The sequence below is a fragment of the Muntiacus reevesi genome, chromosome 4, assembly GCF_963930625.1.
Source record: "Muntiacus reevesi chromosome 4, mMunRee1.1, whole genome shotgun sequence".
NCBI classification, from domain to species: Eukaryota; Metazoa; Chordata; class Mammalia; order Artiodactyla; family Cervidae; genus Muntiacus; species Muntiacus reevesi.
In genome coordinates, this window is record NC_089252.1 from 74,786,748 (window position 1) to 74,811,690 (window position 24,943).

General features: G+C 39.5%; 1 protein-coding gene across 5 annotated transcripts in view; it reads left to right on the top strand.

The window, feature by feature from the left end:
• The window catches only part of SNRK (SNF related kinase), a 64,473-nt gene that overhangs the window by 8,168 nt on the left and 31,362 nt on the right, over window positions 1-24,943 (top strand). For 3 of the 5 annotated variants that reach the window (XM_065933133.1, XM_065933134.1, XM_065933135.1), the window contains 2 exons: window positions 5,301-5,362; window positions 8,952-9,639. In XM_065933133.1, the coding sequence (XP_065789205.1) occupies window positions 9,051-9,639 (589 nt within the window). In that variant the 5' untranslated portion in view covers window positions 5,301-5,362; window positions 8,952-9,050. The remainder of the gene's footprint in view (window positions 1-5,300; window positions 5,363-8,951; window positions 9,640-24,943) is intronic. The other 2 variants (XM_065933137.1, XM_065933136.1) reach the window with 2 other exon arrangements.

The window sequence follows — 24,943 nt, forward strand, 5'->3', positions numbered from 1 at the left end:
ATGTCCCTGAACATTGTGACTAAATATTTGTCTATTTCTTTAAGCCATAAATCTATTAGTAAGATTATTAAATGAAGGATATTAACAATTTTAAGGCTTTTAATACAGGTATTGCCAAATTGCTTTTCAGAAAAGTAATCTGTGGTGCCAGCAATATGAGAGAATTCCCATATGCTTCTGCCTTTTAAGTCAAAGTCAGTGAGATATTAGGTGCCGATATTTTTGTTCATGGAGTAGTTTTTCTTTTTTTTTTTCCACATTTTTTGGGACCACTTTTTCGTGACCATCTTTGTCACAGTATCAGCAAGGGGTCTCAAAAAGATGATATGGAGTTAAAATGAATTTTGACAGGATTAATAAAAGCTCTGGAAGAGAGATGTAGATTAAGTTTTTAAATTCTCCGTAGATTCCACCTTACATTCTGTTTTCCTGGCAAAGGAGCAATTGTGGGTTGGCTTTATTTATTTTGGAGTAATGTCTACACACCAACTTGTGCTTAAATCATTATTTATTATGTGGACACTTTATACCAGAGCTGTCACCATACTAATTTTTAAAGACTCATTTACCCTCAGGTAGAAATGGTGACATGCCTAGCATTTTCCACCACTTTAATGAGAGGCAGTTCTGTGGAAGAATTTGAACTTATTACCTGTGCTGCTGGTCTAGGTTTTGTGGCTTGGATGTTAACCTTTTTTTCTGTACAGATACTAAGTGCTACTTTCCATCAGTCAGTTAATAGATTGTCTGACTCCTCCTTTCATTCAGATCCCTGGAATATAGCTTGTTACATTTAGGGGAGATAAAGATTTCTTAAACCAGCACTTTAAGGGATAGATCTGTGTTGGCATCCCAGTCTCTGCCTTGAGAGACTTGAGCAGACTTTTCAGCCCGGCGTGCTGGTTACCTCAGGTGGCCCCGAGTCCGTTAAAATTCACTGCCTGGAAGAAAATTTTGAGGACATACTTTGGTAAACAGTGACTCTGCCTTCCCTTGGCAAATGCTTTATTAGACATTTGGAGGTACGTTTTTGCTTATTGGGCCATTTCTCATAATAAATGATTGACTGAAACCTTCTAATTTGCAGTTTCTGTCTTGATTCCATCCAGTGGCTCTAGACTGATCCTGATACCCACATAGTAATATTCAGCCATTCCAGTGAAGAACTCTAGATTCTTCCATAACTTGGGACCTATTGGCTTGTTTGTGATGGTTTCTTCTTCTTTTTTCTTTTTTCGGCCATGCTATGAGACATTTGAGTTCTTAGTTCCCCGAGCAGAGATTGAACCCAGGCCCGCTGCATTGGAAGTGTCAGATCCTAACCACTGGATGACCCTGGTTGTTTCATCCTTGCCTTATAGCCTATGTTAATAATGCCCAGGAGGAATACCAGTCCAAAAATGTGGAATACCGTTTACTTTGGATGAAGAGAACAGCAATGGTGACTGCCGCTGGGATTTCATTTGTTTTTTTTTTGCTTGTTTGTTTGACTTGGAGGTTACTGATATTCCTGGAGGATTGAATCTGTTGCCTTCTTTTCAGCCTATACTGTTTTTGTTATAGGTATCTTTGAAATTTTAGCAGTGAGGTCAGGGCAGCAATTTTTGTGAAACGTGCGTTAGTTCCTCTACTTGAGTTGACTTTTCTCTAAATGTAGGTTTAGTCTGACATTTCCCATGAGTAAGAGTTACAGTTTTCATATTTTTGCTGTTTGTGAAAGATACCAGATAATTTCCATGTCTAAGAAGCTTAAATACAGTTTTAGCATGGTTGTATAAAAACTCATCTTTTGGCTGTCTCTATGGGAGGGAGAGCGCTGGCACCGATCATTTTTGAGGCATGTAAATCGTTTGGAAGGTTTTTCTGTTTGAACACTAGTGGTCTGCTTTAACAGGGAGGTGTATAATATCCCAAAGTGTAGAGAGGCTCTGGAGTAGCCTAATTTTTGCATGTGGCCTGCTTTCTCATGCCATGGCTTGCTTGGTAATGATTACCCACACGGAGCCACCTTTGTTCAGCGTGCTGTTCCTTGCCTCTTCTGGGGAGAGGTGTGAGTTGGAGACCTTAGTTTGGTATACAGACCACACTCCAATGGTAAAGATGTCAGTGAAAAGCTCGAAGTGAGTTTTGACAAGAATAACAGGGTGCATTCCAAATTGACAGTAGGTTTAACAGAGGCTGGTTTTACAACTGTTTTCAGCAGCTTGCAAAATGTGTGTAGGGCCACCCACACTTCCTTCCTCTTCTCCAGCCACACCCGCACACTTCAGTTGCTTCTGCCGTCTTTAGTAAACTGGGAGAACATCAATGTATTCTTGCAGCATACACCAGTACGTGTTTCTCAAACATGAATTTACATATTACAAACACCCTGGACTGGATGGTCTGTTTCATTTAGGTCCAGCCACATCATATCCATGTATGAGCATATCATGTATCATGTATGAGCATATCATGTATGAGCATGTATCCATGTATGAGCATATGCTATCATAAGTAAGAAGACTGCTTTAGAATGGTCTAATTTAGTGCTTTTGCTGTTTTAAAAGATGTCATAGTAGTTAATGTAGTCATTAAAAATAGTGATTTAGAAGAACATAGTGCATGGAAAATGTTCATCCTGTAAGTAGAGGAAAAAGTAGTCCTGTGACTTCACATACGATATCTTAGCTTTGTACAGAAGCCCAGATGTAAAGAATATAAACTGGAACCTGACGAGAGGGTATCCTTGATGAGATTATAGATGTTTTTTTTTTTTTTAATCTATGGTGCTTTTCTGTATTTTCCAGATTTTCTAAGATGAACTTGTTTTGTGGAAATACTTAGAAAATGGTCGCAACTTCCCCCCATCCCCAATGTGTGTATATATATGTGTGTGTGTGTGTGTGTTACCCCATTTTGTGTCTGGCATGTAGTATACATAGAAAATAGTTTGGAAGGGCGTGTTCAAAATGTTAACAGAGATTATCCCACAGGGTAGAATAATGGATGATTTTTTTTTAAAAAACTTCCCTCTTTTATATTGCCAATATATATGTTCTGATTATACTTTTTCTTACACTGCATAGATGGTTCTTTCATAATTGAAACAAAAATACTGAAAGGAAAGTAATTGGTCAATTGAAAAAAGCAGAATACAAGATACAAAGTTATATACAAAATGATCACACCTAGGGTTTGGGGGAGGATGGATACATGCATGAGTATGCCTGAGTCCCTTCTCTGTTCACTGGAAACTATCACAATATTGTTAATTGGCTGTATTCCGAATACAGAATAAAAAGTTTAAAGAAAAAAGCAAATAGTTAGATTTTTGTGGGATGCTTTAATGAAAAATTGTCAGACTTTGATACCCAACTAGAGATTAATTTCTTTACCAATCTACAGTATCCATTTCCAGTTTAATACATCTTAGGAAACTAAGCAGTTCACGACTCTTTGCGACCCCATGGACTGCAGCCCACCAGGCTCCTCTGTCCATGGAATTCTCCAGGCAAGAATACTGGAGTGGGTTACCATTTCCTTCTTCAGGGGGTCTTCCCGACCCAGGGATTGAACCCGGGTCTCCTGCACTGCAGGCAGATTCTTTACCGTCTGAGCCACTAGGGAGTTTTCTGAAAACGGAAGAGAGATGGTAGCTCAGTAAATTCAGTCTCTTGAAGTAGAGTGGAAGACTGAAAGAATTTCTGCCTGGGTGGAGGAGATTACTATCATCATAACCGTGGTAGTGGTGGTGGTAGCTAGTGTTTACTGACTGCTTCCTCTGTGCCAGGCTTTATTTTAAGCACCACCTTTATTAACTGATTTAATTCAGCACGATCTAGGCCATGCTCTTGCTACTGATGTTTTCTAATGAGGAGACTGACCATACAGAGAGGTCAGGTTTTCCTCAGATCCAGTGGCTAGTGGCTGGTAAGCCGGCATTCAGATCCAGTCATTAGCCTTAATAGAACCAGCACTCAGCCAAGCTGGACCATCACACTGCCTTGCCTGACTGTGGATGAAACTGTCTGTTGGAGAGAGAAGCAGGTGTGGGTAATGGGAGGAACTATTGTATCTCACTTGGAGCTGAAGGAGCAGGTCGGCATCCCAGAGCTCACCTTTCTCTAGACGTGACCCTGTGCCCATGACTTTGCTTGGCTCAGTCTGTGAGCAGCTGTCTCCATTGCTCTTCATCCTCTCATTCCCAGCAGTAAACTTGTTTTCACAGCCCCCTTTCCTTCGTCCTCCTTTCATCTTCCCTACTTCCCCCAACCTCTCACGTGCTCTTTCCCCCAGGCTCACACGAGCCTGAGCTTAAGGATTAGCTGGACTCACCTGTAGTGTGTTGTGTGAAGTGCCTTGGCCTCGTTTGGATACTTAGAACTTGAAGTTATTAATGTGATCTTCCAGTGCTGAGGAAAGGCCTGCAAGGCTGCCTTAGTCCCCTCCCTGGGCCACGGACTTCGGTATCAGTGGTCCTCTCACGTTCTCTCTGTTCGTGGAGTCTCTTCTTTACTCTCAGCTGGAAAGCCTCTAGTGCAGAGCTGTGTGTGTGTCCCCCAGTGCTCGTGTTGATTTCTGCTGGCCTGCTAGACGATGGGGTGTTGGAGAGGTTGCCCTCCTCGGCTATTGGAGCGGGTATTTCGTGAGCCAGAGAGGCTCCTGTTGGGCTTTGAAGCCTGGCTGAGCAGCTTGGAGCCGCAGGCTGCTGCTTGTGGGGCAGGTGGAGCCTCCTGGTGCCTACCCCGCAGACCCCTGGTGAGGATTCATTGCATTGTGGATTCATGCTCATTACCCAGGAGGCATTTCAAAAACTGTGACTTTACGCTTCATTATTATAATTCCCTCCTCCTTCAAATGGAATAATCCTTTTACTCTGTCTACCTGGACAAATCTCCATGTATCTGTTCACTGTGAAATCAGTCAGTTCAGTTCAGTCACTCAGTTGTGTCTGATTCTTTGTGATCCCATGGACTGTAGCACGCCAGGCCTCCCTGTCCATTGCCAACTGTCGGAGTTTACTCAAACTCATGTCCATTGAGTTGGTGATGCCATCCAACCACCTCATCCTCTGTTGTCCCCTTTCTTCCCGCCTTCAGTCTTTCCCAGCATCAGTGTCTTTTCACTGTGAAATACCTGTTGCCTAAAGATTCCTTGAACGGCCTGTAATTGACAAAGGGGAGAAAAATAATGGAAGACTGGGTCACTGAAAACAGATTCGCCATTTTTATTTGTCTGGGTCCACCCTGAGGGTTTATATTTTAACTTTCAGCAAAAGTTAAATAGAACTAAACTAATATCTTTGTATTTTCTTTTAGGAAAAAGAAGCAACTAACGAAACACAGTATTAACAAGGATTACTCCACATGCAGTTTGCAGGGTATGTCTTGGAGCTGGTACACAGTCGCCTTTACTTTACATAAGCCACACCTTAACATTCTCCATTGGTGTTCAGAATGATTTTTAGGCATTGCAAGATCCTCAGATATCAAAAAATGATTTAATTATTCCCTATGTTAAGTTGCTCAGTTGTGTCTGATTCTTTGGGACCACATGGACTGTAGCCCGCCAGGCTCCACTGTCCGTGGGGATTCTCCAGGCAGAAATGTTGGAGTCGGTTGCTGTTTGCTTCTCCAGGGATCTTCCCCACCCAGGGAGTGAACCTGGGTTTCCTGTGTTGCAGGTAGTTGCTTTACCGTCTGAGCCACCAGGGAAGCCTAATTATTTCCTGTAGTAACTCAAAATACACTTGATAGTATGATTAAACAGTATTTTTAAAGGTGTTCAATAACAAGGATATTTTTCCTCTCAACTTTAAGTGATTTGTAACTTGCTATTTTTTAGGTTTATAATTGTAGTTTGAAAGACACTGAAATTCACTCAGTCGTGTCCGACTCTTTGCAACCCCGTGGATCATCCATGGATTTTTCCAGGCCAGAATACTAGAGTGGGTAGCCTTTCCCTTCTCCAGGGGATCTTCCTAACCCTGCAGGAGACCTGGGCGCCGTCCCTGGGTTGGGAACACCCCCTGGAGAAGAGATAGGCTACCCACTCCGGTGTTCTGGCCTAGAGAATTCCATGGACTGTATAGTCCCTGGGGTCGCAAAGAGTCAGGCATACTGAGCTACTTTCATTTCACTTCACTTTTAGGCGATGAAAAAGGGATATGTATATCCAGAAAAGTACCCAAAAAGTGAATTCTTTGATAGTGAAAGCAATTAATCATTTTACTGCAGGATTGCTTGTCATTAAGAAGATACCCTATGAGATTTTTCCCCATGAACTTGCTAGTAGATTAAAAATTATTTCATTGTGCCCTTTTGCTAACCCAGTTTTGGAAAGATAAATGACAGTGTGAATAGTGATTATCTGTGGGTGTCTGAGACCCTAAAAAAAGATCTGTATATTCCTTTGTAATACATAAATCTTTAAAAAATAATTAAAATGTAAACCAACTGAAATTTGTTTATAAAGCCTTGATTTCTGTGCCACTTTCCAGGAATACATCTAAAGTGATAGATGAAAAAGTAAATGTTATGTAACTTGGGGGCAGCCTGAAGAAGCTTTTTTTTGAAAGCTAAAGTTGCATTTGTAAGCTTGTGCAATAGAAGCATAAACTCAGGTAGAATTTTAAGAGTTATTACTGCCCTTATAATTAATCAAAGTTAAAGATTTAAAGGTAGTTTTCTGCCCCTTGGAGTCAGCTTAGAGTTTTTGTTTTTGGAAATTAAATATACTTAAATTAATTTTGGGAGTGGGGGGAACTACTGTCCAAATAAAGCAAGATCTTTCCTCTTGGATTTTCTTGTTATCAATAAAATGAGCAGCTCAGATGACAAGGATAATACACGAAACAGAAGGAATTTGCTTTTTCTCCAAAGAGAAAGCCACATAAGCCGTATGTGCAGGTTTCTCATTTTTAAAAGTCTCAATAGAAATAGGATTTTGTTTCTGAAATTAATTTGCAAAAACAGTGTAGAACAGTGGTTAAAAGAACAGGCTTTGGTGAATCTCAACTCTTTAACATATTGGCCTTATAGCTTAGGCCAAGTTACTCACTGTTTTTGTGCCTCAAAATGAGACTAGTAATCCTATCTCTGAGGGCAATTTTCAATTAAATGAAAGCACTCAGAATTACTCTGAGGGTAATTTACAATTACAGAGAAGTTTGAGGTGGCCCCAGATATGTGATTCAGATCATTTTATTTTATTTATTTATTTATTTCTTTATTCAGATCATTTTAGCCTGCATGGGAGAAATGACTATGAGAATTTTTTTTTAACTTCCCGATATTATTATCATAAAAATAATATTGTTTAGAATGGTCATATGTTTATAAGAGGTCTGTGCTTTGAAATAAGAATTTGGTTTGAATCTTAGCTTCAGCACTTATCTGAAACACAGTGCTTTCTTGGCTATAAAATGGGAATAATAGTGACCTCTTAGGATTATTAAGATCCAATGACACAATCTAATTTGATTCATTTTTTGCAAATATATATAGTGGGTTTTCAGTAAATGTTAACTGTTAGTTTTTCTTCTGTTCTTTTAAGCAAAAATGAGATTTAAAGGTATTTAATGCTAGTGCTTAAAAAAAAACTTTTATGTACATACAGTTTAGGTTGTTGGGATATTTTCACGTAAGTAGAGTAACTGCTGTAAGTACTGTTAATAACAAGTTACTGAAAATGTGAAGTTGCATATGGAAGCATTAGAAAGGCTTCGCTGCACGGATTAATGTGCGCTGATAGGAAAGATCTAGTCTTAGGAGATGGCTGTATTTTTCATGGGATTTTGTTATTCTATTTAATTTTGGTTAAAAAAAAAATAATAGTGGGAGTTTAGTGTGTGAGATTTAAAATGTCTTAATTTGTATAATTATATACATTTAAAATTTTTTCTGAGTCAGGATCATTTATAAGAACCTATTTCTGTATTTTAAGGTTTATACTATGTAGGTTAAGAATTTTAAACTCCATATAAAATGAGGTTTTTAAAGCCAAATAATCTTTAACATGTAAATAGTTTAAATGCATGCTTGTGTGTTCTTGAAATGTACGCACATCGTGGTAGGTTTTGTTTGAGAGTTGGAAAGCCATAATAGAGACAAGCATAACGGATAAGCACAAAGAATAAGTACCTGTCAGTCAGCAAATATTAAAACATCTAATGTGTACCAGATACTGGTCTAGGTACTAGTGATGCAAGAGCAAAAAATTTACTTGTAAATATTTTGAAAAAAGTTGCATTTCAAAATGTGAAAAAATTTTGATTACTTGTTCTATATAAAACACTGTTCTTGGCATTAGCAGAGGGTGGAAATAAAACATGGAACCATAGAGTCCTCAAGAACCTTGAGGTCTCAGGATAAAGATGGTGTGTACTGAAACCTGTAAGATTAAGGCCACCTGGGATGGAGGTGTCTCATGGTGCTTTGGAGATACAGGGGAGGGAAGGTAGATGAAAATACCTCAGAAAACTAAGCTGTACTCTTCTGGGAAAGTCACAAGTCTACTGAAGGGATTTTATATTAAATAGTGCTAATTTTGGAATAGCAGGAAGAAGTTGTTGGTTTCCATCCAAGTGTATATTTATTGTGTTTTCCTTTTCTAGTCAGTCCCAGGCTTCTTTTTTAAGACGCTAATTGAAATTACTTTTGGAAAATATTCTTTAAATGCTTTTTAAAAGTATATCAAACTTGCCGGTTTTCTTGTGACGTCACCCAAAAATTGTTTCAACAGATTAACTTTGTATCAGTTTGCAAAATAAAATGGCACTTCAGTGATCAAGCTTTATAATGTAAACCCTAAATCTGTAAATAGGTAATTATAAATGCCCCTGACTGATTTACTGATTTTATGTCTCAATATATTTATTTCAAGCTTCTTATAAAATAAAATTTTCAAAAAAATGAAGCTATAAAAGGATAAGTCACAGAAAACTTAATTTTATTTCTCTTATTTTGTAGATGTCCATGACGATATTGAAAATGAATTCCTTATTTTCACCAGATATATGAGAAGATCCATTTTAAGCAGTCTAAATATTTTTTCTACGTTGGGCCAGCATGGCAGGATTCAAGCGAGGGTATGATGGGAAGATTGCTGGATTATATGATCTGGATAAAACCTTGGGTCGAGGTCATTTTGCAGTGGTTAAACTTGCCAGGCATGTCTTTACAGGTGAAAAAGTGGCAGTAAAAGTTATTGACAAGACAAAATTGGACACACTAGCCACTGGTCATCTTTTCCAAGAAGTGAGATGCATGAAACTAGTGCAACATCCCAACATCGTACGCCTTTATGAAGTGATTGACACCCAGACCAAACTTTATCTTATCCTAGAACTTGGGGATGGAGGAGACATGTTCGATTACATAATGAAGCATGAGGAGGGACTTAATGAAGACTTGGCCAAGAAGTACTTTGCTCAGATAGTTCACGCCATATCTTATTGCCATAAACTCCATGTGGTTCACAGAGACTTAAAACCTGAGAATGTGGTCTTCTTTGAAAAACAAGGTCTTGTAAAGTTGACAGACTTTGGTTTCAGCAACAAATTTCAACCAGGGAAGAAGCTCACTACAAGCTGTGGATCTCTTGCATATTCGGCCCCAGAAATTCTACTTGGTGATGAGTATGATGCACCCGCAGTAGGTAGGTACCTTTCAGTATTTGCTGTCTTGAATTCTACTGGCTGAAGTGTAGTTGGTCAAATCAGTTGTTGTTTATGTGAAAATAATTTCTAAGAGAATTTCTTTTAAATGGATCTTAGTAAACAATTGGGTTTCATGACTGCCATGTTTCCCTAAAGCTGAGTTTATCTTACCTTATAGATAGCTAATGTCTAAAGTATATTTGTTAGCACAAAAGCAAAAGAGTAAGTTACCTTTTAAGATAACCTCTCATCGGCCTGTTTTTTTTTAGGGTCTGAGTGCTTTTCCTATCTTTTTAGATACTTCTAGTTATTTCCTTCCTGTGAATACAGTCATGAGACCCATGTTAGGGGTCTGTGAATATTACAGTGTGTAGCGTGAAGAATTCTGGCATTGGGATCATTTATTGTGACCTCGAACAGTGTACTTGACCTCTCTGCTTCATTCATCATCCATAGAATGGAATTAGATCAGATACAGGTATTGAATGTTACCTTGTTTACTTTTCACAGTGACTCCTGTGGTGGTTACTGTCTATTTTCCTATGATAATAGTGCCTACTGTGTGGTGAATTCCAAAATGGTTGTAGTTCTTGTCATTCCACCAGCCTGCTCCCTTCACTCCAACACTTTTTCATGCTCTCACTGGTCATGAATTACTTAGTTGTGACAGAAGTGTTTATTGCTTTTCAGCTTGTGTCAGTTTTGTCCCCTTGGAATTATATTTGTTGTGAAGGTCATTTAGGAATTTATTTTCAGTTTTTAAGGATTTGTTAACCTGAGGGTGTGGTCAGCTTTTAAAATTTTAGGTTTAATCTTAGAAAAATAATATCACATGCATATGATATCAAACTTCATAGATAATGAGGCTTTCATTTGCATTCTGATCATTTAAAATGCAGGTTATAGAAGATTAAAGATACACATTGAAGAGTGCTGATCTTATGCTGAATACTCTGTATACCAAGGCAACTGTTTTTCATGGTAAACTATGTGTTCTGGAAAAGAAAGGGTTAATAAGTGGTTTCTACCCACTACGGATAAGCAGGCTTCTCTGAAGTCTTTCATTAGAATACTTGAGGCAGACAGTTTTTGATCAGTGGAGACTCTAATTTGAAAATGGAGGCAAGAATATGCAGATGAAGAAACATCACTGTGTCAAAGTGAAAGGATATTCAGCCTCACTAATAATCAGGGAAAGGCAAATTAAAACTTTTCATATTGTGCAAAGCTAAAGGCAGACAAAACCAAGTGTGGAGAAGACTATAGAACATGAAGAACTCTTGTACTTTGTAGATGACAGTTTGTCAATATCTAGTAAAGCTAAGTAGACATCCTGAGACCCAGTGGTTCTGCTTCCTGTGTGTGCCCCATAGAGAAGCTCTCATATGTGCTGGAGATTTTCAGAGAATGTTTTTAGCAGTATTGACTGTTCATCAGCAGGAGAATAAATTGTTCATTATTCATATGGTGAAACTATAGCTTAGTGAAAATTAATGAATTATGTCAGCATGGCTGGAGTTTCACAAACTTGTTTAAGTGAGAAAATGAATAAAGAGTACATACAGTATTAGAACATTTATAGGAAAGTTTAAAACATACAAAGTAGTATGATACATTGTTTAGGGCTGCAGTACATGCTGAGAAGTATGAAGAACTGTGAGATCAAGGTCGTTAACTTCTAAAGTGCAGGCCTGTCTACAGGGTTTCAACTGTATTGGTGATGCTTATTTCCAAAGTTGGGCAGTGAATGCGCAAGTGTTCATTGTAATGTTCATTTTTCCCTCCTCTTAAATATTGCATCATACAACTTTAAATACGTTTTTAAAAACAAAAAGAAAATTGTCTGAAAGGATAATCACCAGTCTGATAAATGGTTAACTTACGTTGGTAAAGTGGAATTGGGTAGAGTTCATTTTCATTGTTTGTATTTATTTCCATACCATCTTGGGTAATTGTGTGATTGAAATTACTATAGAATTGCTTTAAAAAGCAAATGTAAAGTTACATTTCTGTTAATGTAGTATTAGTTTATTATGCCAAAATCAATCACTGATTTTTCACAGATATTTTAGCAGAATTAGTTGGGGATAAAGATTAGAATCTGTCACTTAATTATCAGATATTGTTAAGTAAAGCAACTTTTAAAGTTTTTTAAGAGTGCAGTGGTCCTCAACATTGAAGATTAGTTCAGAAATTGCATTTTATTATATGCAAAGATTCAAATTTGATTTTATTTAGCTGTACTTTTTTCTGTATCATTACTTTTTCTTTCACTTTTTATTAATTCTTTCTAGGACCTTCGAGTTTCCCTTGTGACTTCTTTTTTAGTGTCTTGAATTGAAAGCTTTTTTCCTTTATTGTCCTGATTTCCAATGATTACATCTGGGACTGCGCGCTGTCTTCTCCCACAGTCTCTGGTGACACCCCAGGAATTTCACTCTGCAGTCGTTGTTGTTCATCGCTCAACTGTATTGCTTTGTTTCGTGTTGAGATTGTTTGTTTTTTAAAAATTCAAAATGGATACCTTTATTTTTCCTTTTAGCTATTTGGTTTTAACTTCTAGTTTTAGTACATTACAGTCAAATATGCCTGATTGGTTTCTGCTTTGGGGAATATTTTTAGATTTTCCGTGTGGTTTAGTACATAGTAATTTTTGGTTATGCTTCCCTGTGTGAAAAAAAATTTGTATTTTTGGTATATATAGAGTTTTTATACATAATTAAGATTGTTAATTATGTATTTTGTTCCTTTGTGTCATGTTTTTATTCTTACCTGTTATTTTTGAGAGAATTATGCTAATCCCCTACTCAAATCTGTCAATTTTGTATTTTAATGTTTCTGCTTGTACATGTTATTTTCATGCTGTTAGGTATATAAAAGTCTATATAATTTATTTTACATGATGGGATATCACTTTTAGCAATATGAAACTGTACTTATTTGCTTATTGCTTTAAATCCCATTTGTCATTTTGTTTCAGGTTTTTCTTAAACAATATATAGTTTAAGGTATCCATAATCCATAAGACTTTTTATAGGTGAATTTAGTCCATTCATATTTGTTTTTTTACTGGAATATTTGGACTTATTTGTGCTATTTTGTATTTTTCATTTGCCTTATTATTTCATCATTACCTTTTGCCATGTTTTGTTGGAGTATTCAAGTTTTCTTTGCTCCTTTAGTGGTTTGCAAGATATGCAATCTGTTTCTCTGTTTTGGGTCTAACTCTTAATGTCTAGAGTTAATATTTGTATCAGTCCCTCTACCATACAAAAGACTATAGTTTGCTTTCACTTTCTTTTATTTGCTTTTATTTATTTTATTAAAAAATTTTAATTTTGAACTTAATTTTACTAATTTTTTGGTTTACCACTGATTTGTCACCTTTCTATCTTAGATTACTTTTGTTTTTAATTCTTTAGAGAAGATTTGTGAAAAGTTTCCCAAGTCTTTGTCTGAAAGTATCATCACATTTGAATGGTACTTTTGCTGGGTATGGAAGTACATATTGAGAATTGTTTTCTTTCCAACTTTAAAGATACTTTCCAGTCATCTTTTGCTTCAGATGCTGCGGGGCAAAGGCTCATGTGAGGTTAATTTTATTTTCATTGTTGGGCTATACTTTTCATTTACTCTGTGGTGCATAGTTTCACTTCTAGAAATGCTGTATTAAGTGGTTTTTCTTGGGTGTTAGTTCTGTTAGATGCACTTGGTTCATGTCCCATGCTGCTCATGTTCACTTGGTGCTTGGGGATTGTTAGTTCTGTGCTTAACTTTTTATTTTTTTTGGAGATTCTCTAGTAGTCTGCAAATACAATGTCTGAGTAACCTCCAGTTGATGTGCGGGAGGAGCAGAGGGTGGCCTGGTATCCAGTCTTAGTATTTGACAGATTGTCAGTACACCTCTGCCCCTGTGCCCACAGTCATTACCCCCACCTGGAACAAATACCTGCTTGTTCATGCTCAGTGGGTTACAGAGTGAGAGAACTGGATTCATTCTTTTTTAAATTTTTTTGTGTGGATTCGTTCTTGTAGTGATTGTCTTAAGTGCAAGTCTTTCCTATTTCCAGACTGTCTCCTGGAAAGGACCAACACAGATGCTTCTATCAGCTGGTTCTTCTTTTAGTCTGATCCTGTGTGCCATCTACCTTTGCTGTCGTATCTAGAGATTTGTGGGGAGAAAGAGAGTTGGATCATAATCAGCGAGCTGTTGGATCATAATCAGCGAGCTGTTGATTCCAGTTGCCTCTGTTGGCTTTCAAGAATGTGTACTAAGTTGACTTCGGTGAGGTAGAAGGGGAAAGGGAAAAAATGGGATTATTCAGGCAAGGATACTGGAGTGGGTGGACATTTCCTCCTCCAGGGGATCTTCCCGACCCAGAGATCGAATCTGCTTCTCCTGCTTTGGCAGGGGGGTTCTTTACCACTGAGCCACCAGGAGAAGACTTTACTCTGCTTTAGAAAGCAAAACTATACTTTATAGGTTTCTTCAAATACAGAAACTCTAAAACGAAACTGTTTCTCAGATCATGCACGGAACTTTTCAGTTGTTATAAAACCCTGACATTGTTTATATCTTTTTACTTCACTGAATTTTTTAAGTTTGGTTTTCAAGTTAAAATGAACTAGATTTGGTATCAAAAACTTTATCATCTCACTTGAGATTCAGAGGCTTCCAGGTAGGTTACAGTTTTGGAACTGAAAACCCCTATATTAGATACTTCCTAGTTTATAGACAAACAATTTCAAGGATGAAATATTAGGTCTCTTCATTAGTTTATTATTTGCTAAATTAATACACAGGAGAAATCATTGAAAGCTAAATTATGTAAAATGTGGCACCATGTTAATACAGTGCAAAGGGTTAGACTTAGAAGTCAGTGTGTATGAACTTTTGGGGATGTAAACAGAAAATCTATACACTGTCGACAATTTGCAGTTCAGTATTTAATAGAGATTATTTCTGGAGTTAAAAGAAGTGTCCTCATGCATGTGAGTATGCAGAAAATTAGTTCTTTTTATAAATCTGTGTTTTGTCCCACATTAAAATATTACTCTCAGTAAACTAAGAATAGAGGGGAACATTCTCAACTTCATAAAGAACATCTTCAAAAAATGTACAGCTAGCATACTTAATGATGAATGACTGAATGCTTTCATCTATATGCTTTCCAAGTTTGGAAACAAGACAAAGATTTTCACTTACCCCACTTATTGGGTGTAGTACTAAAAGGCGTACAGAGTGGAAAGGAAGAAGTAAAACTGCCTCAATCTGCAGATGACATGATTTTCTGCATTGAAAATCTTGAGATGTGTATTTACAGAAAAATTCATAGGAATGAAAAGTGAATTCAGCAGGATCACAGGATACAAGATAAACACATAAAAACCAATTGCATTTCTCTATATTAACAAACATCTGGAGCCTGAAATTAAAAACAATAATATTTACAATCTTATGAAAGAAAATGTATCTTAGAAAACACATATAATAATTTATGCTGAAAACTGCTAATGAAGGAAATTTTAAAAGACTTAAATGAATGGAGGGATGGATCATTTTCATGAATTGGAAAACCAGGTAGTACAGATGGCACTTCTTCCCAATTGATTCATGGGTTTAATCCAGTTCTGCCACAAGCCCTGCGGAGTTTTTGAGGACGTAGACAACATTATTCTAAAACTTGTGTGGAAAGGCCAAGGACCTAAAATAACTAAAACAGTTATGAGAAAGAAGAGCTGGAGAGGAATCGCTATTACACCACTCTGGAAGATAGTTCAACAGTTTCTTATAAAACTAAATATATACTTCCCATACAACTCTGCAGTTGCACTCCTGGGAGTTTATTTTCACATGAAAATCTGTTTGTGGTTGTTCATAGGAAGTTTATTTGTAATAGCCCCAAACTGGAAACAGGCCACATGTCCTTCAGTGGGTGAAATTGTGGTGCATACTTGCCCTGAAATGCTATGCAGCAATAAAAAGGAACAAATGATTCATATAACAGCCTGAATAGATCTTAAGAAAATTACGCTGAGTGAAAAAAATGCCAATCTCAAAAATTTTCATACCGCATAATTCCCATTTATATAACTCTTGAACTAAAATTATAGAGGTGGAGAACAGACTGGCAGTTGCCACAGGCTGGAGATGACAGTGAGTGATGTGGTTATACAGGGATAGCATGAAGGAGCCTTGTGGTGATGGAGCACTTCTGTATCTGGGGTCACTAAATGAATCTGTACTTGGGATGAAATTGCATGGTGCTGCACACACATGAGTGCATGTAGAACGGGGCGATCCGAGTAAGCTCTGTGGAGTACGCCAGTCAGTCTCCTAGTCGTGGTGCCGTGCTGTAGTTCAGTAAGCTGTTGCCGCGGGGAAGGTTGGGTGAAGAGTACATGGGACCTCTCTCTGCTTTTTTGTGTGGTGGGGGAGCAACTCTTGTGAATCTGTAACTATTTTACAAAGTAAAAAGTTAAAAAATACTTACTATTCTTTGCCTAAAGTGAAAGTGAAGTAGCTCAGTTGTGTCCAACTCTTTGCAGCCCTGTGGACTGTAGCCCACCAGGCTCCTCCGTCCATGGGATTTTCCAGGCAAGAGTACTGGAGTGGGTTGCCATTTCCTTTTCCAGGGGATATTCCCAACCCAGGGATCGAACCCAGGTTTCCTGCATTGCAGGCAGACACTTTACCACCTGAGCCATCAGGGAAGGCAAGTATTTCAATGTCGATGTTCCTGAGCTGTTGTGTAGGGGTTGTTTTTACTTTATTTTTAACAATAATGCCTGATTATGGTCTGAGAGTGAAGGTCACCATGGCAGAAACACACTGCATTTTTTCATTGCTAACAAATTATTTTTATATTGTATTTTTAAAAATAAAACCAATTGTAAAACCAGATAATCAGCCAAAAATTATCCTGTATCCATTGAGGTCAGAGCATTTAAGCTTCACCATGTTGAAAATATGTACTTGCAGTTATCTTGGAGAACTGGTTCTTAGGTTTTTCTGACTCAGTAATGCCTTACCATCTGATGAAGTCTATGGACACATCTTAGAATTGTGTTCTTTTTAATTATTATTTTGTTTGTCCTGACAAACTGCATGTGAAGAACATCTCGAAATCCAGTGTGAATTTAAAAATGACTGTCTGGTCTCCCTGAAAAGGATTACCTTGTTTTGTCAAAAAGTAGATCAGTAAAACATAAATTCAGACATTCTTGACTGTTAATTTATATGCTAGTTGTATCTGTATAATGTTTGGGAAATGTTGGTGTGTTCAAGCCCAGAGCTATAGTTAAGCTGGTGGCCACGTACCGTGTGCTCGCAGCAGTCGTTCCTCAGTCTGTTCTAGTCCTGTGATAAAATATCTCTACATGCTCTTAACCATGAAAGAGTCCGAGGGCTTAGGAAACGGGAGCCACCAAAAGACCTGTGATTCTAGCATTATGTGTATAAAAACATTTAAATATTCTCTCTGACATTTTTTAAAGGATTCCTCCTTCCCATACAGATAGTGCAACCTAACCTAAACTTTGTGACAGAACTTTGAAATAATCCAAAAAGATGTAAACAGATGAGAAATTTTTTCATAGGTTTACATCGGCTTGCCGTTATAGCTTATACCGTGAATTGATGGTGCCTTGCTTTTATTTCAGACTTGTTACAGAAAAGCCGTTTATGTACTTGCTAAACGTCCTTGCCAGGCTGCACCAAATTTGTGTACAGTTTCATTTTTCTCAGTTGTCACTTATTAGAGACAGTTGTCTTTGTAATGTTTCAGTATTTTCCAACTTGAACCTTTTCTTCCCAGTCAGAATCTGGCTAAATTTTATATTATTTATTCTTATCCTATTTGTCATTTGAGCATGGGGTCTCGATGAGTATAGATTGGAAGACGTTAGGTGTGTGTCAGAGTTTTAGGCCCAAAACTCTGGAATTTGGGATTACGTATTTTTAAGGGATGAGTTATGCCTCTTCCTTGTGTAGGTAAGGAAGTTTGGTCCTTTTTAAAGTAGCACCGTGTTTTACTCTAAAAAGGAGACGTAGAACCTACTTGTCTAAGTGTGCCCAGCATGAGCTGCACCAGACTCTGGGGCTCAGGCCTAGTCACACGGGTAGCATTTGTTTGCCGAGAAGTGAAAAACACATCCATAGAAATGTGGCACACGCCTTCCGCAACCCAGTTGTGAAACACAGGGTCACATGCTCTGAAAGGTATCTTTTTCAAAGTATAGTGCCATCACTTGTCATATAAAACCAAAAGAAAAAATGAAAATCCTTCCCTAAAGTTTCTGAAGTTTCACATGCCTAGGAGAAATGAAAATTATTTCAGAAATCACAATTAAAAATTGATCTGTCACAAACCCTTTGTAAGTAAAAGCACTTGACTTAGTTCTGTCTTCACAGTGCGTTGGCTTTAAATGTGAATGTGTAATTTGAGAAGGAGGTAGAAATGCCTTGAGCAATAAAATCTTTTGGGTTTTATAAATAAACCATTACTGAATTTAATGTCTATAAGGAAGAGTCTTGAGCAGGATGTGTCAGGTGTGGTGTAGTCTTATAGGTACCCTGTAGATGGGGTTTTTTAGACTAACTCAACTGTTGATTTCTTAGTGGAAGGTTTGAGAAACATGATAGAAATGATTTGCGTGTTTTTGTTTTCCCTACTGCCTTTTTAGCCGTGGTATATATTATTTTTACTGTGTAATAAGGTCAGAGCAAATAAAATAGATGACTCTGTTTTGAAAAGTATAACTTAATGTCTGGTGGTATGGTAAGATTTAAACCGGTGGTTCTTAACTCGTCACTCACCGGTTTCACTGGGGGGGGGGGGGGGGGGGGATTTAAAAAAGAAAAAAACCCAGAAAACAAAAACACCTTACCTGGGCAACCCTGCCGAGATTCTGATTCTGGTAGTAGTTGGGTGAGGCCCCCCACCAGGAGCCGTCATGAGATTCCGGTATGCATCCAGCCTTGCCCACCACTGATTCAAATCCATAGAATCTAATGTTTTCAGCCAGTAGTGAAAAAACAGATTCCCAGTATTCAAATGTCCTTTAGAGAATCAGTAAGGAAAAAAAAAAAACTTTTTTTAACCTTTAGGTTCAAAAACGGTGAGAATGTGAATTCATTTTGTTGTTGATAATGGATCTTAATTTCTCCCCTCCACCTCCCACCCCCCATTTTTAGGCACACTGTGCTCATTCAGTGAAAACCAAATTTCAGGTCCCTTTGAAAAGTTTTCTGATGCTTCCCCGCTGCCTGGAACCTGAAGCTAAACACTCATCAGGGTCCCCTTGTCCTGAGGAACCCAGAGACTGTCCTCCTGCTTCCTTTCCACAGTGGTCAGAAGGTTGCTTCACTGCATCGCTCAGAATCAGTTTCTTCATCCAGAACATGTACAGTATCTTTGCGATTTTCTCAGGGCTCTGACGACTGTTAACTAGACAGGGCTTTCGTTTTGTTTTAGGTAAATCTTAGTGCACCTCTTACTCCCTGTAAAATCCTGTAGAAAGACAAAGGTGTGCAGAGCTGGTAATTGCAGGTCCTATTCGAATAAAACCAGAAGCCTCTGTTGACGTACGTGTTTGTGTGTGTGTGTGTGTGTGTGTGTGTGTGTATTGCAGGTCCTATTCGAATAAAACCAGAAGCCGCTGTTGACGTACGTGTGTGTGTGTGTGTGTGTGTGTTTTGTCTGAGGAGGGCAGATTTGGGCTGGTGTGTGTGTCTCCCTCTAAGGAAGCAGGTGAGAGAAGGGATTTCAGCAGCAGGTGTCCTTTTCCCTGCTCTGTGCTGCTGCCCTCCTCAGATACTGACAGTTCTGGGGAGAGGCGGCCTCTGGGGCTTGGGCGAGGGCCCAAGAGTCGGGGTTGTCCCGGGGAGCAGCTCTAAGGAGAGCTGTAAAGAGGGGGCTTTCTTGGGCCTGCAGCCTGAGGCCACTGTCTCAGGCACCCAACGCCCAGGAGGAAAACAGTGCTTCTCAATGCCTTTGAAAACAGGAATCTGTTATGTCACTCCTCTGCTTGGAACGTCTTAAAGACTTGCCATTTCACTGAGTCAAAACTGGCATCCTCACAGTGGCTGGCCTGGCCTTTGAGATTGGTTCCCCCATTTCATTCCTGACTTTCCCCCCAGTTTTCCCTGTCATTGCTCAGCCACCGGGCCTGTCAGTCACCTCCTCCTGCTCCAGCCCTGCCCTCAGGCCTGTCTCCCCACCACGTCCGCTCTCCCGCTCTCCTTCCCCACTTACCCCGTCCCTCTGTGCTCTGGGGGTCGGGGCAGTTCCTGCCTCAGGGTTGTTGGAGGGATTAGGTGAATGGAGACCCCAGGGAGTCCGCCTTCAGCCACCAGCTGTGTGTGTCTGCAGAGCCACCCCTGGAAGAGAAACACGACGCCTTTCACTTGTGGGGCGCTGCAGTGGCCTCCTCCTCCTTCCTGAGGTGCGCTCTCCTCCCCTGGGAATGTGTCCTGGCGGGATTTCTGAAATGTTGGCTGCATGGGGAAACTGGGAGGAAGGGCAGGCCTCTGTGCGTGTGCTTTCTCGCTCATGTTTGGAGTTGTGATTAACTTTCAGATTGTTAGGTTTGTGTTGAGGGAGTAGGTTGACTTCTGAAGAAGGGTGGGTATGTGTGTTTTAAGGTTAGGTTTTTTAAAAAAACACACTCACATGAAGGTCCTGGTATTTACTTGATAACTGCTTAGTTTCTTGCAACTTCAGAAGAGTTGTTCAAAATATCCAAAACAGTAACTATTTTAATATAGAAATACATATGAAAACTGCAGCCACTTGTCTTCACCACTTATCTTCACTTCAAGTGTGACAGAGGAACCTTTGGGGTGTTGGAAATGTCAGACTTGGTTGTTTAAGCCTTCTCTTTGTGGAGAGAAATGTACACCTGTTAAAGACTAGTTTGCAGAACAAAGGATCAGAATAATCTCAGTGACACAGGAAATTTGGACTCCTTTCAGTCAGAATGCACACTGGTTGGACAGACTCAGAGCTCCAGATGCCCCCCCCAGAGTGACAGTCGCATGTCTAAGGACTGTTGAGGGACGTGCATCTGCTTCATCAGGGCTCTGGGCTTCATCCCTCTCCTGTGTGTCTCCTGAGGTGGGCCTGGCGGGACTCGTCAGCGGCAGGCCCCCACTTTCTGGGGTCCCCCTGCCCAGCGGGTCCTGGGGCTGTCGTGACTCCCAGGGCGGCTGTTGGGACGCGCGTTCACAGTCACCTTAGCACACAGCTGATGTGCTGCTTTCAAGGGCCGTGACTTGTTTCAGTCAGATCCTCATGGTAGTGTTGGCTTTGGTAGAGAAGGCGGCTCTCTCGTGGCCCAGGGCGCCTGGTGCTAGGCCAGGTTCATCAGCAGAGACTCCTGTCGAGCTGGTGCTTGGATGCAGCCATGATGCCAATTCGTGTCCTTCACCGGTTTTCATCTCTTAGTCCCATCATTCTGTGTGACCCATTTTCTGGATAATCTGCTCTGTCTCTGGAAGATGTTGGTGTACCTTAAGTATTTTTATTGATTTATTAGCCTGACGGTGATTTAGTTAAAATTATACCCAGTATAAGGCACTGCCTAACTTAATATTATAGAACTTGTAATTCAGAATTAATAATATTATTTTTTAATATTTATTTATTTGGCTGCATCAGGTCTTAGTTGTGGCATGAGGGATCTTAGTTCCCCAACCAGGGATCAAACCTGCATTTGCTGCATTGGAAAGCAGATTCTCAACCACTGGACCACCAGGGAAGTCCCCTAATTCAGAATTATTTTAAACCCTGACACCTGAGGAAAAATTGTGGGTCCCCAGCATTCGTGACAATATCTGAGGAGTAGGAAAATAAGACTGTGAAGTTAGATCCTCCTCACAAATACACCCTAGCCCCCTTGGTGCCTGGGGTACAGCCAGGCACAGAGTAGGCACTCTGGTTTGTTGGATAAAAACAAAAGCTTGTAAATGGCTTAAAAAAAAGAGGTGATGAGATGCAGAGGACATACGTCCTGTTGGCCCTTTCCCTTCGGAATTGGGTGGCCTGATGCCAGGCGTAATCACTGCAGATGGCAAGCTTGTCCCGCGTGCTCAGCAGTAAGGTCATGGAGAGGGAACTGCGTTTGTTTCCATCTTGTCTATGTTCCATCCTCATCTCCTGGTAAACACAACAAGCTCTTCCTGTTTGTTGAATAAACATTGCAGAGATGAAGAAATGAAAATTTACCGTCTTCTGAACTTCTTTACAAAGTTTAGTTGTGGCTGCCCTCCTTGACACTTCCTGATCTCTTTGGTCACATCACACCTCCTTTTCCTCACCTTCTGTTTGGATATTTAATGAGTCCCCGACTCACCACGAGTCTGATGAGAGCCGTGGTGCTTCTTTGGGAGAAATGCAGAGGTGCAGTTTCTGAGGTGTTTTATGAACCAGCATGAAGCGCTTTTTAAAAATCTGACTCTGGAGCCGTGTAAAAAGTGGGCCCACAACTTTCTGACAAAGAGTGTGAGCACTACCGCAGTAAACCACGGGGCATGAGATACAGGTGCAGAGCCGTGGCCTTGGTGTCTGTGCATAACTCTTAAGAGTTCTCGTTTTCCTTATTGTGTTTTCCGTTTCCTAGCTGCGACTTGGGAAGATGGTAATGGAATATTGGAGGTAGAGTTTTAGAAAGGGCTACTCCCAAAACGAACATCATATCATTTGAGGGAGCACTGTTCTATTTTTAAAAGCTAAAATAGATTTAATTTGTTGGTATTGGGTGTGTTTGATATGATTTTTTTTTAAAGATTTTTTTGATGTGGACCATTTTCAAAGTCTTTATTGAATTTGTTACAGTAGTGCTTCTGTTTTATAATTTGGTTTTTTTGGCCCGAGTCATGTGGGATCTTAGCTCGCTGACAGGGATTAAACCTGTACCCCCTGCATTGGAAGGCGAACTCAACGACTGGACTGCCAGGGAAGTCCCATGATTTAAAAAAAAAACAAAAAGCAAAACAAAAAACCCACATACTCATTTTTGGGTTGTAACAGAGTTTTTGTGTATTAACTCTTCACCGACATTTGGAGGTTCTTGTTAGAGTGTGAGAGAACATGCATTGGGAGCTCCAGTAGATGCAGGGAAGCCCCTCAGATGGTGTGACCCCGTGTTCCAGGGTGTGGAGCCCAGTTTTGTACTCAGTGGTCGTTTCTAGAGGGCAGAGGCTGATTTAACAAATCCTTACGAGACTTATGTATACAGATACCAGTTGGTCGATATATGAGACATTCAGTATCAGTTCTCTGTAAGCTTACATTCTTGCATCACAGTAGCTGTATTTTCCCAACTTTACCTGTTATTCAGGGTTTTAAAAAGGATGTTATACCTAAGGTACTCTAATAGTGTATTAAAAGTTGATTGGGCTTAACCTTTTTGGGAACTTGTGTGATCCATTGAAACTCTGGAGGTCACATGATTCTTGTTTGAGTTGCTGCCTCAGCTCTAGAAGGGGCTCTTTCCGATCTGGAATTTTAGTTCACCTGTTCCTCTTGTTTCCAAGAGGAAACATGATTTCTGCAAGTTATCATTTTGTTTCTAGTTGTTAGAGCAGGGCTGTTGGTCTGCTGTAGCCCATTCTGCTCTGCCTGGAAGCAGAAGATTCCCAGAGGTTTTAGACTAGTCCGAATTTTTTCCTCAGTCATGAGTTTGTGGGTGGGACACAGTGCCATCTGTCCCGCGGGCAGTTGTATTCTCAAGTTGTCAGTAAACAGCTTGATAAAAATTTCTTGGATTTACGATCTAGCTTCAGTAGTGAAATCATCAGTCAGCAGAGGCAAGAACAGAAAAGAGCTTGTGTTCCGTGACTTCCTGACCTCTGACTCGGAGCTGCTATCTGGAGTAAAGGGAGCAGCGTTTCACATGGTGAGGAGGCTTTCTCACGTTCTCATGTTGTTTAGGTAGGATAGGTGGACTTCAGAGTCCTTAGCCATCAGTGTCTCATACCAGTTAGGGAGCTACTTACTGATCCCTTCCATTAGATGAACTCTTGAGTTGTCCCAAACACAGGAGAGCACTGGAAAGCAAGCAGATGAAGGCTCTTGGGATGTTGAAATGGGCTGTCCTCGGCCATGTGTAAAGCTCATGCATTTTGTTTACAGCTGTCATTTTTAGCGTCTCACGCATATCCTTATTTATTAGCTAATTTTACAGAAAATTCTAGCAAGATCAGTATATTTGTTTTTCTAACCTTCAGCTCATAGGTAACACAGGGACTTCCTAGAGGCCAGCACACTGATAGCAACAAGAGTTGAGGGAAGAATCATGAAACTGTAATCAACAACTCTTATTTTTGTCCCTTTGTTTGTTGTCTAGAGTCCAGGCTTTTATCTGGGCTTGTGGGTACTTTGGAGGTAGAGCGGGTACTTTGGAGGTAGAGCGAGATACATGGAAGCCATTCTAGAGTCGGATTCCTAGATGGAGGATAAGATGGAGCCATCTTTTATTATTTTCTCTGTAAATGGATGAACAGAGATGAACTGTGGCAAGACCCAGGACACAAAGGGCAGCAGAGCCTTGTTTCCTGGAAATTCATTACCAACCTGTAAGGTCTTATTACATTTCGTCTCCTAACACAGTGCCTGGCAAGCAGTGGTGCCATATACTTGCTGAGCACACACATCAGTTTCTGCTTGTGGCCTAATCTAAGGACTGATGCTGGTGATTAAGTGATGCATAAAAAAAGAAGAATCCCCCCTAATGATTTAAAATTCTTCCATTATCAGAAGGTATCATAGGAAGAATTATTTAGTAAGTTGTACTGGAGTAATTAAATATTTCAAGAAGGGATGATAGATCCCTGCCTGTGTCATAAGTCACAGTAAATTCCAGGTGAATTCAGATTTTGTATATGAAGAATTAAGCTCCTCCAGAGTTGAATATTCTTAAGATCTTGGCATTTCTAAACAGGAATCATAAGAAATTGGTGATAGATTTGATTACTTTATGGGTATGGTGCATATATGTTTAAAATAAAGTTATAATGGGAACAAACGGGAAATGATTTGTAATATAGATAACTATTCTTACTATAGAATGAGCTTTTAAGAAGTCATTGAGAAAACTCTCCTAAAGACAAATGCAAAGAGTTGCTTTACAAGTCATAAGAATAGCCAATGAAGAAGGAAAAGGTTAACCTTAAAGTAATTAGAATATTTGGTACTTAGTGTAAAGGTACAGTAGACTATGTGGGGGACTCCCCTAGTGGTCCAGTGGTTAAGACTTTACCTTCCAGTGAGGGGTGATGCAGGTTCGATCCCTGGTCAAGGA